The sequence below is a fragment of the Amblyomma mixtum genome, chromosome 8 (genome assembly GCF_055824585.1).
Source record: "Amblyomma mixtum isolate Tamu chromosome 8, ASM5582458v1, whole genome shotgun sequence".
In the NCBI taxonomy this organism is placed as follows: domain Eukaryota; kingdom Metazoa; phylum Arthropoda; class Arachnida; order Ixodida; family Ixodidae; genus Amblyomma; species Amblyomma mixtum.
The window spans coordinates 54989348-55010102 of record NC_143019.1 but is presented as its reverse complement, the minus strand read 5'-3'; the positions used below and the strand labels follow the sequence as shown (position 1 = coordinate 55010102).

Here is a 20755-nt window from a genome sequence, read left to right as displayed (position 1 = left end):
ACGGCGGCGGCTATGCAATTCGGCTTGGGCGTGCGGGAGAAATGGCGCCAAGAGCGCGCGCAGCTAGAGCAGCACGCTGCCCCGGCTGCGGAACTGGTTACGGGCACAACGGCGACGCCGCGAAACGCAGGAATGGGAGCCGAAGAGCTGCACTCTAGAATTCTACTTCTCTCCAGTGTACTCACAATAACACGGCTGATGATGGTGCGATGGCAATCAGAATGGCACAAGGCATCGTATGATTCAACCTGATATGTACAGTCGGGTACAAAAGTCTCGGAACAGCGTGTTCTCTAAACGAAGCCGATAGCTCTATTATTAGCCCCCGCCTATACCACACTTCCGGAGGTGAGAGAACAGAATTGTTATTTTCGCCTTCACAAGTGTGGCTGGTCACCAGCCGATGGCCAATCACACAGCTATCAGCTTCTTTTACGGAACACGTGGTTCCGAGACTTTTGTTCCCGACTGTACCTAGAAATTCTAGACTTGAGAAATCAATTACTACCGTACCTTGGCGACTTCAACACCAATTCCTTTAGACACTGCTTTCTGATCCATGCGCTACTCCGCGGAACACGCTGGACGGAGATGGAGAGCCCTAAGCTCTGCTCCACACTCTAAACAGAAAGGAGTAAAAAGGATTTGGTTTGGCTTATGGGAGTTTAACGTCCCAAAGCGAATCTAGGCTACATGAGGGACGCCATAGTGAAGGGCTCCGGAAATTTCGACCACCCGGGGTTCACGCACACACTTTAAAAAAGGGAGTGCGCTAGAGGATATATTACTCCCTTTTTACTCCCATAGAGGTGTATTGGTGTTTAGAGTGTAGGTGCAGCAGCAAGCTGAGATTCGAGGACGCTCCCAGCAACCAAATAAAGACACACAGACTTCATCTATCTGTTGTCCTTCTGATTAATGCTAATGCATACAATGAAACAAGTCCACCACCAGGCCCAGTTCCGCACTATGTGCAGGAGCCGGCGAGGGATGTTTCCGCAGCCGACCCCCCCTCCCTACGCATCCTGACAGCCAAAAATTCCTTATGTCACAAAAGTATAGAGCCAAGGCGGTTTGCTTCTGTGCCATACTGTATGGCTTGTAATGTTTCCTCAGAGTGCCAAATCTCCTGAAGGTAAGAAGACATCTGGTGCTACCCCTCCAATGTGCAGGACTTCCACAAATGCTAAAGAAGCCCCACAACAAGGCTTAGAAGCAACTCCCCTGGGCTCTAAACTTTTGACAAAGGCTGTAAATCCCCATGTAACACTTATAAGCAAGGTGCCCACAAAGGTAGTAGCGCGTTTCTCTACCCCGTCGTCAAGGAAACCGTCACTCCAGCAAGCCTTTCTCAACGCACCTTGACGTCGGAGCGCAGGTCACACTGCGTGCCGACGAGCACGATGGGTGCGTCAGGGCAGTGCCGCCGCAGCTCGGGCAGCCACTTCTGCGAGGCGTTGTGGAACGAGGTGGGACACACGACCGAGAAGCAGAGCAGCAGCACGGCAGCGTTCGGGTAGCACAGCGGCCGCAGGGAGTCGAAGTCGTCCTGCACAGCAACAACAGGTTGGGGGGAAAGGTCAAACAGCTGTTCGGATGTATCTACAGGACCACACACTTCAGTCTGCCACCTCCCACTCAAAGCGGTGGCGCCTTACAGCACAAAGCACCAGACCGATTACTGTTAGGCGGAACGCGATACGGATCACCAAGTGGGCGTAAGAACAGCAGTGAAGCAATTCCTGTAGCAGTAAATGAAATTTCGCGCAGTGCAGCCTTTTAGGGCCACCGTACGGTAAACACAGGAGCTATGGTAACTCCGACCGTACGGCAAATGTGGCTAGACAAGGCTGGCAACAATAGCAAAGGCACATCCCGTATTTGCCGTACGGCTGTCCGGCACTGCTAAAAAAAAAAAAAAAACTGTAATGTGCACACCGGGGTCGCTTGAAAACAACACACGGGTCGACAGGCGCACACTGTGGCGATATCACGGACCGTTATCACACTGAAGCTATAGTTTCGGAATCATTATCGCACCTATTGTTTCGGAATCATCTCGGCTCACGCGCTGAACAAAATTTAGCTTTCGTGAACACTGCGAAAAGAGGAAGCATCGAAGGAACATTCAGGACAAATTAAAGTTGGCCTAGCTGTACAAATAGGCTATGACATTTCAATCAAAAAGAGACTACTCTCTCGCCCTACACGGAGCTTAGATAAGTTAGCGAGGACCAAAACACGAAACACAAGTGTCACTATCACCGGCCGATTTCGTAAGTAAAATACACGTGTCGGTACCGGTTTCTCGCATGGAAACGAAGGCTACGCTATACCGCCATTCACTACTAAACGGAGGCTACCAGTCATTCTCGGTGTGCGTGGAAGTTACGAGTTTGAATCGTACGAAGGGGGGGGGGGGGGGGGGGGGGCGATAAATGCGTCTTTTGCTGCCGGAGAAACCCTGACGTATCCCGAAAGAGCCGAAGAATTATTTTTTTACTGAGGGTAATAACTGGGTGTAGTTGTCCTTAGTTCCCTTTAAAACGGCCCTGGTGACCAGAAAAGCACCACCACTAGACACCCTTACCAGGCGCAACTACTCAAAAACAGAGCGCTTTGAACAAACTAATGGTGGGACTTTCCATAGCGCTCAAGTTTGAATATCCGACACTCTTATTGATTGGAAACTCGGATGTTAGCGGCTTGTTATGTCACCTGCATCCGCCAAAAGAAACAACTCAGGATTGCTCAAAGCATGAAGAATAAAAAAATTGCGAGGACACTTTGGCAACAGTGTTGAGAGGCGAAAGCCGAGGACACTATGCCGCGACGACTTCTGGTGGATGTAACGTCACATCGTTCCTGTGGCTATATCGATACCCAAATTATACATCTTTCGGGAATCTTAAGTGTTAATTACGCTTAATTACAATTTTCCATCTAAGTTCACACAAATCCGACGTTTTTCCGACCATTCTGTGACAATTTTCACTATGCCGTGACGACTTACGGTGGATGTGACGTCACATCGTTCTCGTGGCTATATCGACGTCCGCGCTATTTTGACGCCATTTCCACATTTCTGCCTATAATTAATTAACTAACTAATCTGCAGTCATCAAACTTGGCTTCTAGGTTCATTTTTTCCTCCTCTATCTGATGTAATAATTCGTTGTCTCCTATCTTTTTTAGTTCCCGAGTTAACACGAGTTAAACGCTTCCAAAGCTGTGACACCCTCTGCCAACGGGCGACAGTACAAGTCATTAAAGCGCCACCACCCGCTAAAACTACAGAAAGTGTCCGCGAAACATTTCCGGGGTTTTGAAACGGTGCTTGGAAAGTGGCAATTAAATTATCCTGCCCACGACTATAGTACTCCACAGGGAGCCCAGACGTAGCGCACAGCCACATGTAAACGTGATTAACAACCCACGCCCTTTGCATTTCCTGCATTTATTTTTTCTCCTCTGCCGACTCGTCCCGTGAAACCGTTTAGAGCACTCCATGTCGGATCAAGCCACCCTCGTGCATCAACCGGCTCCTCAGGGGGGGGGGGGGGGGGGGGGGGGGCGACCTTGGCCTTCCGTTGCCGTAGGGCGTCCTTGTACAAACGACGCAGCAAGCACGCCTCTTACGCCCGGCGCGCTCGACTGCCGGCCGCCGCAGCGTAACGCTCGTCGTTAAGTAAATCCACATAAAAAAGAAAGGATCGGAATCATTATCCCCCATGTACGTGTATGCGGACACATGTTCTCTTTTCCCGCTTTGACGGCGGGTAGAAGAGCGTTGTCAGGTGCGCGTCTTAACACACGTCTTACGACATGATCCATAGGGGAACTCTATAGAGTGCATGGGTATGCCTTTTTTTAAGGTGAAAGCCTTTAATGCCTCATCGTTGCCGACGCAAGGTTGTCGACAGAAGGTTGTCAGCAGAGGTGTCACGCTTTCCGGTTGGTCGAAATGGTTATGACGTCAGAGTTCGCGGATTCGAAGCAATGAGGTCACCCACGGATGCCTGACGACCCCGTTTGGAGCAGACGACAACTAATAAAATAGTGGTCGTCCGCTCCGACAGGGGGCGTAAGGCATCCTTGGGTGAGCACATTACATACCTCATTACTGCGAACAGAGCCATGGATGCAACCGAACTCCTCGAAGCAGAGAGAGAGAGTCGTGCTAAAGACTTTAAGCAGTCAAAGTCGGCAGTCAAAGTGTGTAGTTGTAATGTGTAGTCAAAGTTTGTAGTCAAATAAAGCACTATAGTAGAATACAACTTAAAAAAACAGCAGTTGCTAACACTGGGCCGTGGTCCGCGGCGTTTTGTATTACTCCGCTGGCCAATTGCAACAGTAAACGAAATCACCTTTTTAATGTTTGACTATACCACACAAACCATGTATCAAAATTATAGAGCTGATAATTTTTTCCTCGTGATAAGCTCATTGTTTAGGTAACAAGAAACGTTTAAGCAGCGGACTACTTTTTCGTCGTGGAGGATTTCTGTGCGCGGAGACTGAATGAGGGCGGAGCTTCACTGCAGACTTAAGTTGTATCTGACTATAGTACAGCACAAACAGTCTCGCAGTCAATGCCGAACAGTGCGCCAGGAAAGGCTTTCTTTCGCCTTGCAGCACTTTAGAGAGCCAAAGTGTCCCCTGAATTTTTTCAGCTTCATGCCTTCTTAGGCGTCGAATGCGCATAGCAAGGGCCAACCAGGCTTTTCAGCATAGCCCTCTATTTCATAGGCTAACAGTTGTATATAGAGCGGCTTCGCCCGCACACGGAGCGGCCGTCAAAGTATTTCGGCAAAATTTGGACACTTGACGACGGAGTTCGGTTTTGGCGTACACACGTAAGCCGGATTATGATGATGCTTATCTAGTAGGTACGCGGGTCAGTGATGAACAAGTTTTACTGAAGAATAGCTCCTACAATTTCCCGCCATCTCATGGCGTGAGCTGTGGTTTTTGAAAAGCTTTTCGATTGCAGGAAGACCGAGTATAAGTTTAATTTTCTTTTTACCTCGACTGAGCGCCCTATAAATGTTTGTTTTGTACGTTTACCTTGAAGTTTGTGAGCATGTACAGTTTTTACCGCACTCTCGCTACACGGCTCCTCAGACACGTATATTTATTTTGGAGTTGCGTGAAAATACGGCGAAATCTAGTAGTCACCAGAGTAACTACAGAGCGGGGGCTCCGTAATTTTCGCCATTGAATTCAAATCAATTCACATAATTACTTAAACATCCAATACGAGGACGGTATTAAAAAAAAAATAGACAGCCCGTCCCGGTCAATGACCCCAGGCTAATAGTTGCAGGGGGCTTAGTGCATCAGGCGTGCATAGATGTAATCAACATAACCGCAAGAACCGACCCCTTAACTAGTGGTCTAAATTAACATCGATAAGGCTGCTGGCGAACGAGGAAACAGCTTCGCCGCAGGCGGCAACACGAACGCTCGAAGCGCCAAGAGCGGCGCGCGGTCACTCATGCGTGCACTGTCTGGCTGGCTGGGGGCGTTGACAGGGGGCGGTTATACAGCAGATGAATGTGTTTCCAACTCGGTCGACGACGATGAGAAAAACGAAAACAAAGATAAAAGAAAAGCCGCGACACGGCGCTACACGACGCAAGCGTTTGTGGTCTGGCAAGCAGACAACGAAGGACATCCATTGCACCGAAACGTCTCGAAGGGCTTCGTTTCAAAGTGATTTCCCAGTTCGACATCCGAAGTTCAGCGATCCCAAGTTCAGGATACTGGGCGGGAAAACGCTTCGTGGGAGCGGTTTGTCTGGCGTCAACAAATGCTCTCTCGGATTCTCGCAAAGTATAAAGCCCTCGCGGAGTTGTACGATTCCGGTCCGAAAACTGCGTGCCACTCACTGGTTGGTCATCAGGTGACGAGCGATGGCAGCCCTTATAAAAATGTTCTATAGACAGTCTATAGACTTCTTATTGACTTTATAGACCGCCTATAGATATTGCTTTTTGTCTATTCATAGTCTATAGACTGTCTATTGACAAATGTCTACTCGGCCATAAATCTAGTTTCTCTATAGACTTTCTATGGCATTTCTATTGCCTGTAGACTGTTCTCTAGGATTTGTCTATAGACAGTCTATAGACTTTATAGACAGAACTCTATAGACACTCTATAGACTGCCTAAAACTTTTAGACAGTCTATAGAGCGGTAGCTGACCGAGGAGAGGCAACAGAGAGAGAGAGTATGGCAGACTGTTCGGCGAGTTGGTGCATGTTCTTTACTGAAAGGACGCTACAGGACAACACATATGCGCCTGTGTGCTGTCTTCCATGTGTTGTCCTATAGCGCCCTTTAAATCGGGAAGAGAGAGAGACTCACAGACAGATCACGACTTTTTCGTCGAAAGCGGAATTATACTGCTAAACACGGTAAAAACGTAAACACTCACTCCATTATTTCAACAGCCTGAATATCAGCTGGCTCTGAGAGTACATTCCTAGATCAGGCTGCTATGAATGCGAACACTAGTAGCTGAAATCCTTATTGCATAGATGAGAGAAGACAACCAGACCAGATGCTCGCCACGATAAGGCCGAGGGGTTGAGACAGGATATAATGAAAACAGCCTTTAGAGGTCGGGAAAGGGGACACACCGCCGGCTGAAAAGAGAGAGAGAGATAGAGGGAAGAGATGGTTTGGTCTGGTTTATGGGGTTTAACGTCCCAAAGCAAGTCAGGCTGAGGGACACCGTAGTGAAGGGCTCCGGAAATTTCGACCGACCACGTGGGGTTCTTTGACGTGCACTGACATCGCACAGTACACGGGCCTCTAGAATTTCGCCTCCATCGAAATTCAACCACCGCAGCAGGGATCGAACCCGCGTCTTCCGGGTCAGTATAGTCGAGCACCATAACCACTGAGCCACCGCGGCGGATTGAGAGAGAGAGAGAATATATATTTGCAGTGTTATTGCCTATTCAGACGCAGTAGCGGACAGCTGCAGATGGACACTGAACTGCGGTTCTCTTCTAATACAGAGACGTAAGGGGAAAAAAAAGATGCCCAGGCTTAGCTTGGTTAAGCCAAGAATGCGTTGCATATTGCGCGGTCTTTTTGCGCGAGGTATTGCTTGGCGGCAGTCGATTTTCTCAGCAGCTTTTCCTCCGTGACGTATGGATGGATGGATGGATAGGAGCGCCCCCTTTGAAACGGGGCGGTGGCAACCGCCACCATGCTCAGCCGTCCTTTTTTTGTTTTTTCTTTCTTTTTCTTTCTTTTTTCTGTTTTTTCTCTTTTTCCTTTTTTTTCACGTGGTTTAATGACGACACCACGTGACGTGACGTCACCAAACCACGTGACGTCATGTCACGTGGTTTGGTGGCTGCCCGGCCGCGCCCAAGGTCTGAACTGAGTGATTGCAATATGCTACGCATAAAAGGAACAGAAAGCGTACAATGACGCTTCTCTTTGGCTCTGCACTGCAAGCGTTCTCAGCAGTCGCGCACCGTTCAGTCACCATACGCACTGACAAAGTACGAGTCCGATGAAAGTCCGCGCAGCGAACAATAGAAAGGCGTGACGAAGAACACAGCCACTACATGCACGCGAAAGAGAACAGAGACAGATTGGATACCGAGAAGAGGTTCGTGTTTCCTCGGGACGTACGTCCGCCACGCGCAGAGCGGATGCGTTTACCCTGTCCCTTTGTTCTTCGCGCGTCAAGCAATGCAAGACATGCACGCTCCGCACTCGTGCCCCGAGCGGAAACGACGGACCCTGCTCTTGACACATTACCAGTCACGCTGCTATCGATAGCGCGTTCTAGAATCACCGTCGCAACGTGGAAGAAGATGCAGTATCAAGAAAGCGACAGGAAAGGTGCGTCTTAGTCATCAGGTTCGTCTTCCGTTTCGTTTCGTTTCGTTTATGGGGTTTAACGTCCCAAAGCGACTAAGGCTATGAGAGACGCCGTAGTGGAGGGCTCCGGAAATTTCGACCACCTGGGGTTCTTTAACGTGCACTGACATCGCACAGTACACGGGCCTCTAGAATTTCTCCTCCAAAGAAATTCCAGCCGCCGCGGCCGGGATCGAACCCACGTCTTTCGGGTCAGTAGCCGAGCACCATAGCCACTGAGCCACCGCGGCGGCAGGTTCGTCTTCCGGTGATATGAACAGGCCCCCTCAGCGTTCAGTCCTGCTGAACTTTCTTGTTAAACAAGCAAGCCCACAAAGCACGGAGTCCGGTGACAGAATTTGTCACGAACAATGTAATCTTGGAGGAAGGTCTCCATACAAAGAGAGAGCGGGCGATTAAAGATGCGAGATGAAACAGCGGAAACTTAGTATGACTTCGAGCCATCATCATGATCATCATCGTCATCATCAGCCTGACTACGTCCACTGCAGGGCACATGCCTCCCCCATGTCTCTCCAGTTAACCCTGTCTTTCGCCAGTTGCGGACACCGTATCCCCGCAAAATTCTTAATCTCGTCCGCCCATCTAACTTTCTGCCACCCCCTGGTACGCTTGCCTTCTCTTGGAATCCACTCAGCTACCCTTAAGGACCAGCGGTTATCTTGCCTTCGCAATACATGCCCTGCCCAAGCCCATTTCTTCCTGTTGATTTTGACTAGGATGTCGTTAGCCGGCGTTTGTTCCCTCACCCACTCCGCTGCAGTCCTGCTGAAATTTCTTTTTAAACAAGCAAGCCCACAAAGCACGAAGATCTGTGACAGATTTCGTCACGAACGATGTGATCTTGGAAGAAGGCCTCTATACAACGAGAAAGCGGGCGATTAGTGATGCGAGACGAAACAGCGGAAACTTAGAATGACTTCTAGCCACGTCTCATCACTTCAGTTTGGTTGCGCTCAACCTCTGTCGAATCAATAGCGCGTCGACTTCTCAGGCTGTACATACGTAGCGTCTGCGTGATTCGACACGCATGCCACACAGCAATGGGTTATGTGACCAAGTGAGAGGAAAAGAGCCGTTATAACAGACAACTTTAGCATACCGTGTTACCGGTACCGGGGTAACGGGAGCCCGCGCGCAGCCAATACTCATGAGCAAATCGCCTTGACGGCGCCAGGTGGCGTCAGGTACCCAGGAGCATCCATCCATCCATCTGCACGCGCGTCTGCAACATCGCGACCAATCAGCGCGTGCTCACTGGCGGTGGGCGGACTCCCGGTACTCCGGTAACGGTAACACGGTATGCTAAAGGTGCCTAATGACGCCCGAACGTCGACAAATCTATTGTTACTGTGTGTTTTATGGCACATAAGAAACTAAGCACATCATAAAAAACGCAACATTTCAATTACTCTCACCTAAGGACTTCTCGTTTAAGTGTCCTCTTCCGCGCTTCGGTTGTGTTCGGGTTTCATCTGACGATAATAATGCATATGCGAATTCGCATACACACACATGACGATAGGAAAAAAGAATGCTGCAATGTTCGGCAGAATATAAATCTGAGTCAAACGTTATTGTTCATGTTATTGAATTAAAACACCTTAAATGAGATCTGAGTAAGCACAATAAAGCTAGAAAGCTGTTGCCGCTAACTGGATCGACCACGTACCGAGAGCGATCTTCGTTTTCCTCTTATGCAGAAAACCAGATAGCGGAAGACCAGACAAACGGAAGACCAGTTTAATGCGTCCGCGCTAGTCTGGTTGAATACAGCGACGTAAACAGCAACATTTTCGCGTCGAGCAAGGAGCTACAAGAAAACCCAGAACATACGCCAGGGACTACTTTGCATGCCACAGATAGTGCCGCATTCGCGAGGTAGCGCAGACAGAAAAAAAAAAAAGTTACACGAGAAGCGCGTTAATTACCGCCGCTTAACGTACACGCCTATGCTCAGAGCGAAAATCAGTAAGCCCTGCGCAGCTGCTGCTTACGCAGAATAAGAACTATACGCACGTTGCAACGTCCCTATCTTTTCAGCGCACCAACACGTGCCCGCGCCACGCGACTGAGTGCGCGCATGAGCGCGCGCTATTAAAAGAGAGCACGGCGACGCGTTACGTAATTGCGTCCGCGCTAGAAAAAAAAAAGCGCGCGCACGAGTGGTACATAAACTTTGGCGAACGTCATACGCAACGGGAGCGTCGCGCGTGTTCTCGCCAGTGCGAGACAAAAACGAGTCGGACGAAGCAGCCCCTTTCTGCGAAAGACACTACACGGAGAGGCTCTGGTTGAGGGAACGACACGGGCGCGTACGCGTACACACAGCCAGCTGCGACGGGCCTGAACGCCTCGTACTGTTATAGAGGGCGCCATCTGGAGCGAAGAGATAAAAAGGCCTAACCAGAAGGTGCGCCCACAGGTTGTGGATGGGTACACCGAACTGAGCGGAACGAGTTACAGGGAATAGTCGGTGACAACGTGAAACACGACGGGATGGAAAAATTACTCCGGTTTCAGTTTCTTCCACTCCATAGGTCCTCCCCTTACAAAAAAAGTTTTAGACAGTCTATAGAGTGTCTATAGACTTTTGTCTATAATGTCTATAGACTGTCTATAGACAAATCCTAGAGAACTGTCTATACGCAATACAAATGCCATAGACAGTCTATAGGCAATCTATAGAATTATGGCCATACAATTTGAGTAGACTTTTGTCTATAGACAGTCTATAGAGTATGAATAGACAAAAAGCAATATCTATAGGAAGTCAATAGAGTCAATAGGAAGTCTACAGACTGTCTATACACCATTTTTATAAGGGTTTCATGCAGGAAAACGAGAACAAAATTATTTACAAAATCTCTTCAAAGTGTACGTTTGTACTGGGGCATTACGTAACAAGTAGCACGCAGTTTGTCGAAGATAGACGAGCCATATACTATAGGAACAGCTGTCCCCGGAGCGCTCATCTCAAGTCTGCTTCTACGTAACTTGAACAAAAAAAAAAAGGTTTTGAAGAAAGGAAATGACGCAGTAACCGCTTCACATATCTCGGTGGACACCCGAACCGCGCCATAAGGGAAGGGATAAAGGAGGGATGAAAGAAGTAAGGAAGTTAGAGGCGCCGTAGTGGAAGTCTCCGAGTCCACAGTTTCGGGGAAGCACCGATATTTTCGCACGACCCGGAAATATATGCTCCAACTTCAACGTTCTTTCTTAATAGCGAGCTATAAATAAAGGCGACGGATCTGGAAAAAAAAAATTAATTCGCAAACTTTCGGCAGCGCAAAACTCCGGTTTCGAACGTACAGCGTTCGCTTACATCGGCGAGCTCAGCTCGGATTACGGGTACGGAATACGTACACGTCACCCGTACGTTAATGTCTTGAGCACACCGAACACAACCAGTCTCACTTCCACTTATAACTGTTTTGCACACCCCGCGCTACACCTGCATCACGGCATGCGTACGGGTACACATGACCCGACGACGTGCGCAAGTTTTCCGTCCAAAATTAGCCAGACTTTCCTCTCGTGCCAGCACGAACTCCACGCGCGCAGCCTTAACGACGCGGGATAAATGCATCCCCCATGCCGAGTTTTCCGCTTTTGCTACTTACTGGTTTGCTCGTTCGTTTACGCCCCCCCCCCCCCCCCCCCCCGTTCCCCCCGCTCAATATGGAGAAAACGCGAGATCGATGCATGGTGCGCGGCTGCGCCGCTGAAGAAATAAACTTCCCCGGAGCGAACCGGCGGAGGTTCCCGAGGAGTCGCCAAGAAAGGAAACAAGAGGCAGAGCACGGCGAACTTAATGCCCTTAGGCGGAGAGAAAGTGCATGCGCCGGCTGACTCGAGAGTCGCTGAACTCTGCTCAATTAAGAGACTCTAGTCGACGTTACGCTTGCTTTTTATATAGTATGCAGGCTTAATCATTTTGCCTTTTCATTCCGTCATGACAGGGAAGCGAAGAAAAGGGTAACCGGGCGGGGGAGGGGAGGGTTGCAAGAGAGAGAAGGAGAGAGACGCTTTAAAGCCGGACTCTAAACGACCAATGTGAGTAAAGGGAAGGGAAGCGCTAAGCACGGAAGAAGAGGATGGAAGGACAGAAGCATTGCCAGACGAAAGCTATAAGCTCCTTAATTATAAACCTGGATGGAAAGAAGGAAGCAAGCTGTAGGAATCAAGGAGAAGACAATGAAGAAGGAATAAAAAAGAAAAATAAAGCAAGAAAGAAATCAATGAAGAAGCAAAGAGATAAAGGGAGAAGTGTGCGAGAAAAAAAGAATGCGTTAAAAGAAGAACGAAGCACGCAAAAACGAAAGAAAGAAAGGAAGAAAGAAAGAAAGAAAGAAAGAAAGAAGGAAAGAAAGGAAGGAAGGAAGAAAGAAACGAAGAAAGAAAGAAAGGAATGAAGGAAGGAAGGAAGGAAAGAAAGAAGGAAAGAAAGAAAGAAGAAGGAAAGAAAGAAAGGAAGGAAGAAAGAAAGAAAGGAAGGAATGAAGGAAGGAAGGAAATAAAGAAAGAAAGAAAGAAAGAAAGAAAGAAAGAAAGAAAGAAAGAAAGAAAGAAAGAAAGAAAGAAAGAACATTTCCATATTTTAAAGACAGCCCAGAATTTCCACAGCACAAAACGACCGAGAGCAGACAATCCACACTCCACTCGTCAACGTTTGGACAATTGTCTTCGCCTGGTGGACAAGTCCTGCAGTCGAGACGTTACAAATGGTCCTAGGCTTCACTTCCGCGCATTGTTCGTTTCTCGCTGTCAATAACTTTACCTTCCTCTGCCCTCAATCTATACGGTGGACGCACATTTCAGAGACGAGTCAAAAATTCGTACGCCCTGCGCCGTTCTTCCTACGGGGCCAAGAAGCTCAACCTTAGGGCCCAACTGCCCTTTCCAAACAAAGGTTCTGCAATGCAGCCGAACGTCGAACAATGAAAACAAACGCAACAATAAAAAAAGACGAGAGTAGTTCCAATAAAGCGACGCGGATCGCTGACGGCGGCATCGGGCGAGGGTTTAAATTTAGCATCGCGGTGGGAGAGCTTCTCTCGCTCCAGACGCGCCCAAATGTTCCCAGAGGCTTCACGGAAGCGCAGCCGCTAGGCCAGACTGTGTATACACACATTGGCGCGTCGAGGCGCCGGCAGGGGGCGGGGCGGGGGTCGATTTATGGCAGCGCCAGGAATGAACTCGCGCTCAACAACAGGGACCAGAAAAACAAGGCACTATACAGTTGCCCTAGGTCTATAGCTACATACGTCACACATATACGGAATTTATTCACAGAAACATGTTTATGGTGTAGCATAAACAATCCGCGATTATGTCGCCAGCTCATGTATGTCAGTACACACTAGCGCGTAACATGCTGCACGGACAAGATGTGGCGATATCGTGCTTAGTGACCACTGCGTCACGAGTCTGAATAGTAGAACAACCGAATACATGACAACGAGGGCATATACGTATTTATACTTCGTCTTTACCATCCTGACTGCACTACTGCTGTTGTTCTTAACGCATACAAACCAGAGCACACAGGGACGGACCACGCGACATTTTCGGACGTGCCTCGGACAAACTATACGTGTTTTTCTCGCCGCAATAAATAACAATCAACTCCAATAAATGAGAGAAAAGCAGTGGTATATATAGAGGCGATTAGTGGATAGGATGTTGTGCTACTGAACACGACGTCTCGCGTTAATCAAACACTCAACCGCAGAAGCTACGTTTTTTTTTCTTCTGATACCTGGTTTCACGTTCGGGAAAACGAATAAGGAGTCCACCCCAAAGCCACCGCGCTTAATGTATCATCACCACCACAAGCCTGACTACGCTCACTGCAGGGCGAAGGCCTTCCGGTCTCATAACGTTGCACCTATCATTTCTCTTTCCACAGCTCACTGCGTTGTCCTTAACTTAAAGGGATACTGAGGCGGTTTTCGAATCAGCTAACCTTCTAGGGTTTTGAAGTAGTGTCATTGCTGATCACGTCTGTGAAATTATTTTTTCGATTTCGGCTAAAACAGTGGCGCAATCACCAATTAAAAATTCGATGTTTAAATTTCCCGCGCTCCGCGCGAGCGCCGGAGAGGGGAACAGCGGAGAGGGAAACCTCGTCCATGTCGGCCAGCGTGACGTCATGTTGAGGAGCCGGAGATGCTTCGGCGCACCCGAGCGCGCTTTCAGCGCGCGTTGTTTCTAGTGCTGCATGCGTTGTTCCTCGTACTGCGTGCGTTGTGACGTACAAAGTGTGTCAGCCGACCTTGGGAATCAGATTCAACAGGTACTACTCTGCGTTCGTGTCCACTAACAACTATGGCCGCGACTGTGTCGTCTTCCACTGTTTTCCGCAAGATCACAAGCTCGCAGCGCAACCGCTCGCTGCTGTGACGAAGAATTCAAGTTGACTAAAGCAATCTTACTCTGCTCGAAACACTTTCGTAAGAGCGGCTACAGGCAGAGCTTGTCCTAGTGTGATCTCTGGAGATTTCTGTCGAAAAGATGCGGCTGAACCATGACACAGTTCCATTGATTTCCTCGCGCATAAGAGGCGTGTCACCATTCCGAAGAAGCGCCTCTTTTAAAAGTAGAAACATGCTCACTTAGCCCCTGAAGAAACCTTATAGAGGCTTAAGCATGTGTCGCTCTCCTCAGCTTAGGTGCGGCCAGACCGCCTGAGACGTGCTCAGCAAGGCTCGGTTAGTGATTTTATACTCGGTTCGACGTGTCCAAGCAAACAAGCAAGCAGAGCAAAGCACAATAAAGCAAAACAAGCAAGCATCGAAGCTCTTCATATGCGGCACCTCGTTTAATCCTAGCTAAGCAATTAAAATGAAAGCGTTCGACGTTGATTTCGGATGCAAATTTATGACAGAAATGAATGCCAACCGAGTTTTTGCAAAAAAACACCGCAACCTTACTCGGTTTCTTCATCAAGTTGTGGCAGCGGGCGAGTTGCAGCTAGCTTGGCTTTTAAACACACATATAGTTGGCAACTACTTCACTGAACCTAAACTACAAATCTAGTAAGGGCGAACGTTTCTGAGGCAGCGATTACTATTTTCTGGCATCTGCTGAACGCGCCAGGAGTGAAGCGTATTTGTGCGCGTATTTGGCTTGGTTTCCAGCGCACCATGATTGCGTCACTATCTTGTGGTCACACGCCTCGCAGTGCTTGACCACTGCGCTTCGCTAATTTTGACACCAACTTTGTGCTCCTTCATCGTTTCCTTGAAATACTTTCTTGCCCCAACCTGCAACGCCGGGTACTGAGAACGGGATTTTTTGTACACAGTGCTTTGGGCCTTTTCTTTAGGATGACGCTCTTCCGGGCGAGCCAGGAGGCGTCCGGTGGTGGTAATTGACTTGAGTATTGTTCGCACCCCTTCCTTTCCGAGAATACGAGCCGAGGTTGTGCTGGCACCTTTTACGCATGGTCTGCATCGCGTCTTTGATGCTGGCGTATGCTTGTGCTACGCATAGAATTTTTTGCTTGTGTCTTTTTTGGTTTCAGGCGATACGTGGAATGAGCAAACTGTAGTATCCTTTTCTTCGGTGGTCAGTAAAAAAAAAAAATAGTCGCCGTATTCGCTTTTACAACGACACGGAAAGCTGCGATCTGCCCTCAACGCAGCGCCGGATCCGCATCGGCAGCTTCTCCAGTCCTCAAAGTGACGTCACGACCTCTCTTGACCAATCACGGGCGGCGGCGCGCCGCGCGGCGTGCCCCGCGGCACAGGCCGCATATTTCGGCTAAAAAAGGCAATTCGCGCTTGTTTTTGCCTTATTTGGATGCGATATTCCAGTATACAGCATGAAAAACTATAGGATGCCGCTGCCAGCCCAATTTTCAGAAAAAGTGTTTCAGTCTCCCTTTAAGCTGAACCCTTTTCGTTAGCCTCCACGTTTCCGCCCCATAGGTGAGTACCGGTAAGACGCAAGTGTTGTATATAAATAAAGCAGTGCAGCTAGTTCTGGAACGCAAACATCCGTTAGTTACGTGTTCTTTCTCCCCCCCTTTTTTTTTTGTTCTCTCGCTTAAGACGCACAAGACATACGAGGCGGACGCCTTCTTTGGGCTCGTGGGGGTGGGGGTTACGCAGCTGACCACTCAGTTCGGTGGCAACACTAACCAGCAACAACAAGGTAACCAAGGGTGCAACGACGCCATAAGTTACCGACGTCCGTTCTACAAACGCTAAGCCTGAAGCTTCGAAGGCCCGGGCAGCGGCCGGCTGACAGTTCGTCGCGTCCCGGGCGTGGGAGTCGCTATAGACGTAAACTGGGACGGATGCCAGGCGGTGACAAGACCCGAAGGGGCCAAGGACACCCGCAACTGCTTGCGTTCGTCGCCGCACGCGAAGCTCTCCTCGCATAAAGCACTATCATTCTGGGTTTGCACACCAGGCTTTCGCCCACTTTTCTGTCCACGCTGCAGAGCTGACATAAATAACAGATCCAGTTCCAAGCCCACCTCGAGAGCAATAAAGGTCACCTGTGTCATTACACGCGCATGCCCGTGTACATCGAAATTCCGCGTATAGCGCACACTGCACACAAGGCCCGGTAGGTGGATGACTTGTCCATGTTATCCAGCATAGCTTATGATAATAGAGATAAGGAAAAGAGAAAGAGGCAGGCTGTAGACAAAAAAGAAGGCGGGCACGATAGAATACAGATGCTTTTATGGGAAATAGATGGCAACGCATTTCGCCAGAAGTAGCACCAGCCGTAAGGCACCTGCGTTTTCCGCGTGAAAGCAACACCTCGGGTGATGAGAGACGCAGTGGTAGAGGGCTTAGACAGCGGCGGATTTAAAGGTCACTGTTGGAGGGAGCTTTTTTGGGGGGAGGACAGTTGAACCACGCATTTTTAGCCCCCGACGCAGCTTTTAAAGACATGCGTATAATTAATTAGGATTCATGGGAATGCCCATGCACGATGATGCCCGGTTCTGAACCCTAGGTTCATTCGCAAAATGACAAGTGTACCCGCTGATGCACAATTCGAGCGCTTTAGACAGGAATGTGGACGACTGTACAACATACAGGGCTGGATATAAGCCTTGTGGGGGCGAAAGCTATCCCCTTCACTTTCGATTTGTAGTATGCTTCAGAGTAGGCACTGAACGAAAGATAAAACGGAGGATCGAGGCAGCCGAGATAAGAGTTCTTGGATGCCCCAACTTTGCCTGTGCAGTGGAAGGAGTGCATACGGATGAGGACACTTGAGCTCTAAAGAGCAAAGACTCCTCTTCTCTAAGCAAAAAAGAAAGAAACAAAAAGAACGAAAAGAAAGAGGACGCTACCAAGAAGCTGAAAGCAAAAAAAAGATAGCCCTGCTGTCCGCTTCAATGAAAACCCGACAGGCTTTTCACGCGCGATCTGATGTCAAGGGTCGTCACATCAAACCCGTTCAGCAAGAAAACTTCAACTATGGGAAGCATTCGCACGAAGGCGCCATGCTCTCTCTAGCGCCATATTGAGGTACATAGTGGAGGCACGGCCAATGAGAACAAAATGTTGCGCGAGGCAGCGGCCACATTGTTTCTGTGGTTTTCTTTTTCTTTTTGCTGCGTTATCCTTTTACACGGATCTACCATAGACACCGTTTCACACTGTGTGATGAGGAACCATGAAATCCCTGCACTCTGCACCAACAGTCGTCCTCCTCTGTCTCCGAGCAGTGGTGTCAATGCAATCGAACCAGTTGAATTTCTTTGGAGGAGAAATTCTAGAGGCCCGTGTACTGTGCGATGTCAGTGCACGTTAAAGAACCCCAGGTGGTCGAAATTTCCGGAGCCCTCCACTATGGCGTCTCTCATAGCCTTAGTCGCTTTGGGACGTTAAACCCCATAAACCAAACCAAACCAAGCCAGGAATATAGTATACACTCATACAAGCTTAACAGAGCACGTTTTAATGCACGAGGCACTATACAGATTCCGCTTCGACCTGTATACACTCTTTTCAACGTCAACACCACTGATGTTGAAAATAGTTGATTGATTGATTGACTGATTGATTAATTGATTGATTGAAGGTAGTAAAATGGGAGTAAGCTGTCCTCTAGCGTAGTCCCTTTTACAAAGGAAAGTGCGCCTACTGCTTTTTTACTCACATATATAGACGTATTCGTGTTCAGAGTGTAGCCTCCTTACATGAGTCACCCTTTTGCTCCCAAACTGTCCTTTATAGGATTCCGCTTCCTTAAAGGGAGACGAAAACTTATGCACACCGCCGCTACGGACGGCGGGACAAGCTACGACACGTATATTGACATCACCTATGCGAGATTACAAGTTGAGGAAAAATACTGTGACGCTAGGGGCTGAACATTAACGACATATAGCGAAACTTCATGTACATCCAGCTTTAAATAAGCCGCAGCTGGCAGTGAGAGACGGTGGAGGGCGGGGTAGAGGGTGTAAAGAGTCGACCGCGTTGCTTTAGAGAGACTTAATGGCCCGATTAAGACATCGTTCGTCGGTCGCCTATCTCGGCTGAAAAGAGGAAATGTCTGAGCGAAACGATGCGAGAAACACAAAAAGAAAGAACAACAACAACAAATAAAGAAACCTAGGATACCGAAAAGTCGTCAATCAAGGAAAATGGGGTACTAAGTATGCTCGAAGACGACCGGGGAAAAAAAAAAAGAAAGGCTAGAAGTTAACGACGCTGTTTTTCTTCTTTTTTTTTCCGACGTCGCATTTATCCTTACTCGTCAATTACAACACTCACTTTCCGCTTTCGAGAACAAGTTTCCCCCTCCTATATTGGCGGAGAGCAGAGTTTACCGACGAAAAAAAAAAGAAGAACAAAACTAATAAATAAAAGCCTCCACGTGTTCGGGACGATAGTATAGACGGCGAGCGTAGTATATTGGGTAACGCTTTAAGCGCTTTATACCAAGTAAATTATAAGCCGCACTGCGGTCCCGCGGTTAACGACCGCTAACGACGCTTCTGGGGAGGAGCAGACATTCCCAAAATATGCCTCAACGAACGAGCGGCGCGGCTGCTATAATTACACGCCGGTACTAACTAGTCGGAAAAATTAGAGCCGCCGCAGGAGGTATATGTATACATACGGGGATGGAAAGAATTCGGGTCGGATGACTATGAGGAGAATGGGGCGTTGTAAACCGCGAATCGATAACCGCCGAGTGCTTTTAGGAGGATGGGTACAGACTTATCGACGCGATAGAGTCTGCCCGGCAGGAGATAAGGCTTGGCCACTCGATCCGTGCGCACTCGAGATGTCGTCGAGCTGCATGCGCGGAATTTCGAGTGTCCGGGGCACGAACGTGTCTCTACACGCTCGTTGTAGGATCATTGGTAGCTGCGAATGGATAGCTAAAACCTGCTGTGAGGGCTGTATAAGGCGCTATGCTTATGCCAGCAGAAATTGAAGCACCTGCACGAATATCGGTAGAAATCATGATAAAATTATCAGATCACTAGGCCATCAGTCAGTTTAAGCTCACAGCAGGTGCAAAGAAAGATATGGCGCGCACTTCACATCTTTGACAACCATTTTTTTTTTTCCAAAATCCAAAATGGCGGAGGTGGACGGCAGGGAGGGGGGGGGGGGGGGAGAGTTTATACGCTAGGCGCGTATAAGCTATAAGGCGCGTATAAGCTATAAGGCGCGTATAAGCGTATAAGCGTATAACAAGGTGTGTCCAGCCTTGTTTTCGATTGTGTTGTGTGGTAGAAAAGAAAGCACGCAATTTCGTCACTACCTGAAGACGTACTAAGGGGTAAAGTCTGCGCAGGTCCCCAGAGTACCCAGGGGGAATAACAGAGCACATTTCACTTAGGTCGTGGCTGCATCCTTGTAATGCCAACGCCGAGCAATTAAACTTTTCCCTGGTTTCCGTGTCTCGAAGACTTTTGCGGGCGACCTGTACATTTACACTGATAGCGCCAAATCGCCACCTGAAGAAATTTACATACGTAAACGTATATACATTTTGTGAGCGATATAACAGGGAACGAAATTTTTGCTCAAAATTGCGAATTTTCTGGTTATTTTTCCGCAAAAACTGGCGAATAACTTTGTATATTATACGCCAAGTGTAGTAGTAGTAAGAGACCTTTATTCGACCATAATTTATAGGCCGAGCATGTCGACCGCCTGGGCGACCAGAAGCCGCTGTTCTTCTTCCCCTTCAGCGCCAAGCCAGTCGAGCCAGGTGGTGATGGATAGAGAGGGTGGGGGGAAGGAACCCGACTGCTGAGCAGCCGGGCAATAGAAGAGGCAATGGGCCAGGTCCGCATAGATACAGGGGCAGTTGGGACAGGAAGGGTCCGATCGATAGCGATAGAGGAAGAGGCGGGACGGGGTGATAACTGCATTCATCTGAATGTGCCGAAGAAGGCGAGACTCCGGCACCGTGAGTGATGGATGAGGAAGAGGGTAAAGGCGTTTGTCGAGGCGGAGCTCAAGGTAGACCTCTTTTATGGTGCGGCGAAGGGTGAGTCTCCCACCGTCCTCCAAGGGCTTGGGCCAGGGGATCAACGGTGCCCGGAAAAGTGTGTTGCGGGCGAGCTGATGGGCCGGCTCATTGCCGTCAATCCCTGAATGCCCAGGGACCCAGCGGAGGAAAAACGATGGAAGGCTGCAGTGCGGAGACCATTCGTTCGGCCAAGTGTAAAACTAGTTAGAAAAGAAAACTTGCTAGTAGACACATAATTATAGAGTGATCAATTAACGATTGCCCAGACTTTTTATACTGCTCACGACTGTAAGCAACAAAGCCTCGCGCAGCGTCAAGAGCGACACAGCGCACAGACTGACGTCTCCCGGCGGCGCGCTCCTCATCACA

At 48.8% G+C, this 20755-nt stretch overlaps 1 protein-coding gene across 1 annotated transcript in view; it reads right to left on the bottom strand.

Moving 5' to 3' along the window:
* LOC149332478 (cell division control protein 42 homolog) overlaps positions 1-20755 on the bottom strand; it is a 120349-nt gene that overhangs the window by 8142 nt on the left and 91452 nt on the right. The window contains exon 3 of the mRNA XM_089558086.1: positions 1361-1549. Within this exon, the coding sequence (XP_089414212.1) occupies positions 1361-1549 (189 nt within the window). The remainder of the gene's footprint in view (positions 1-1360; positions 1550-20755) is intronic.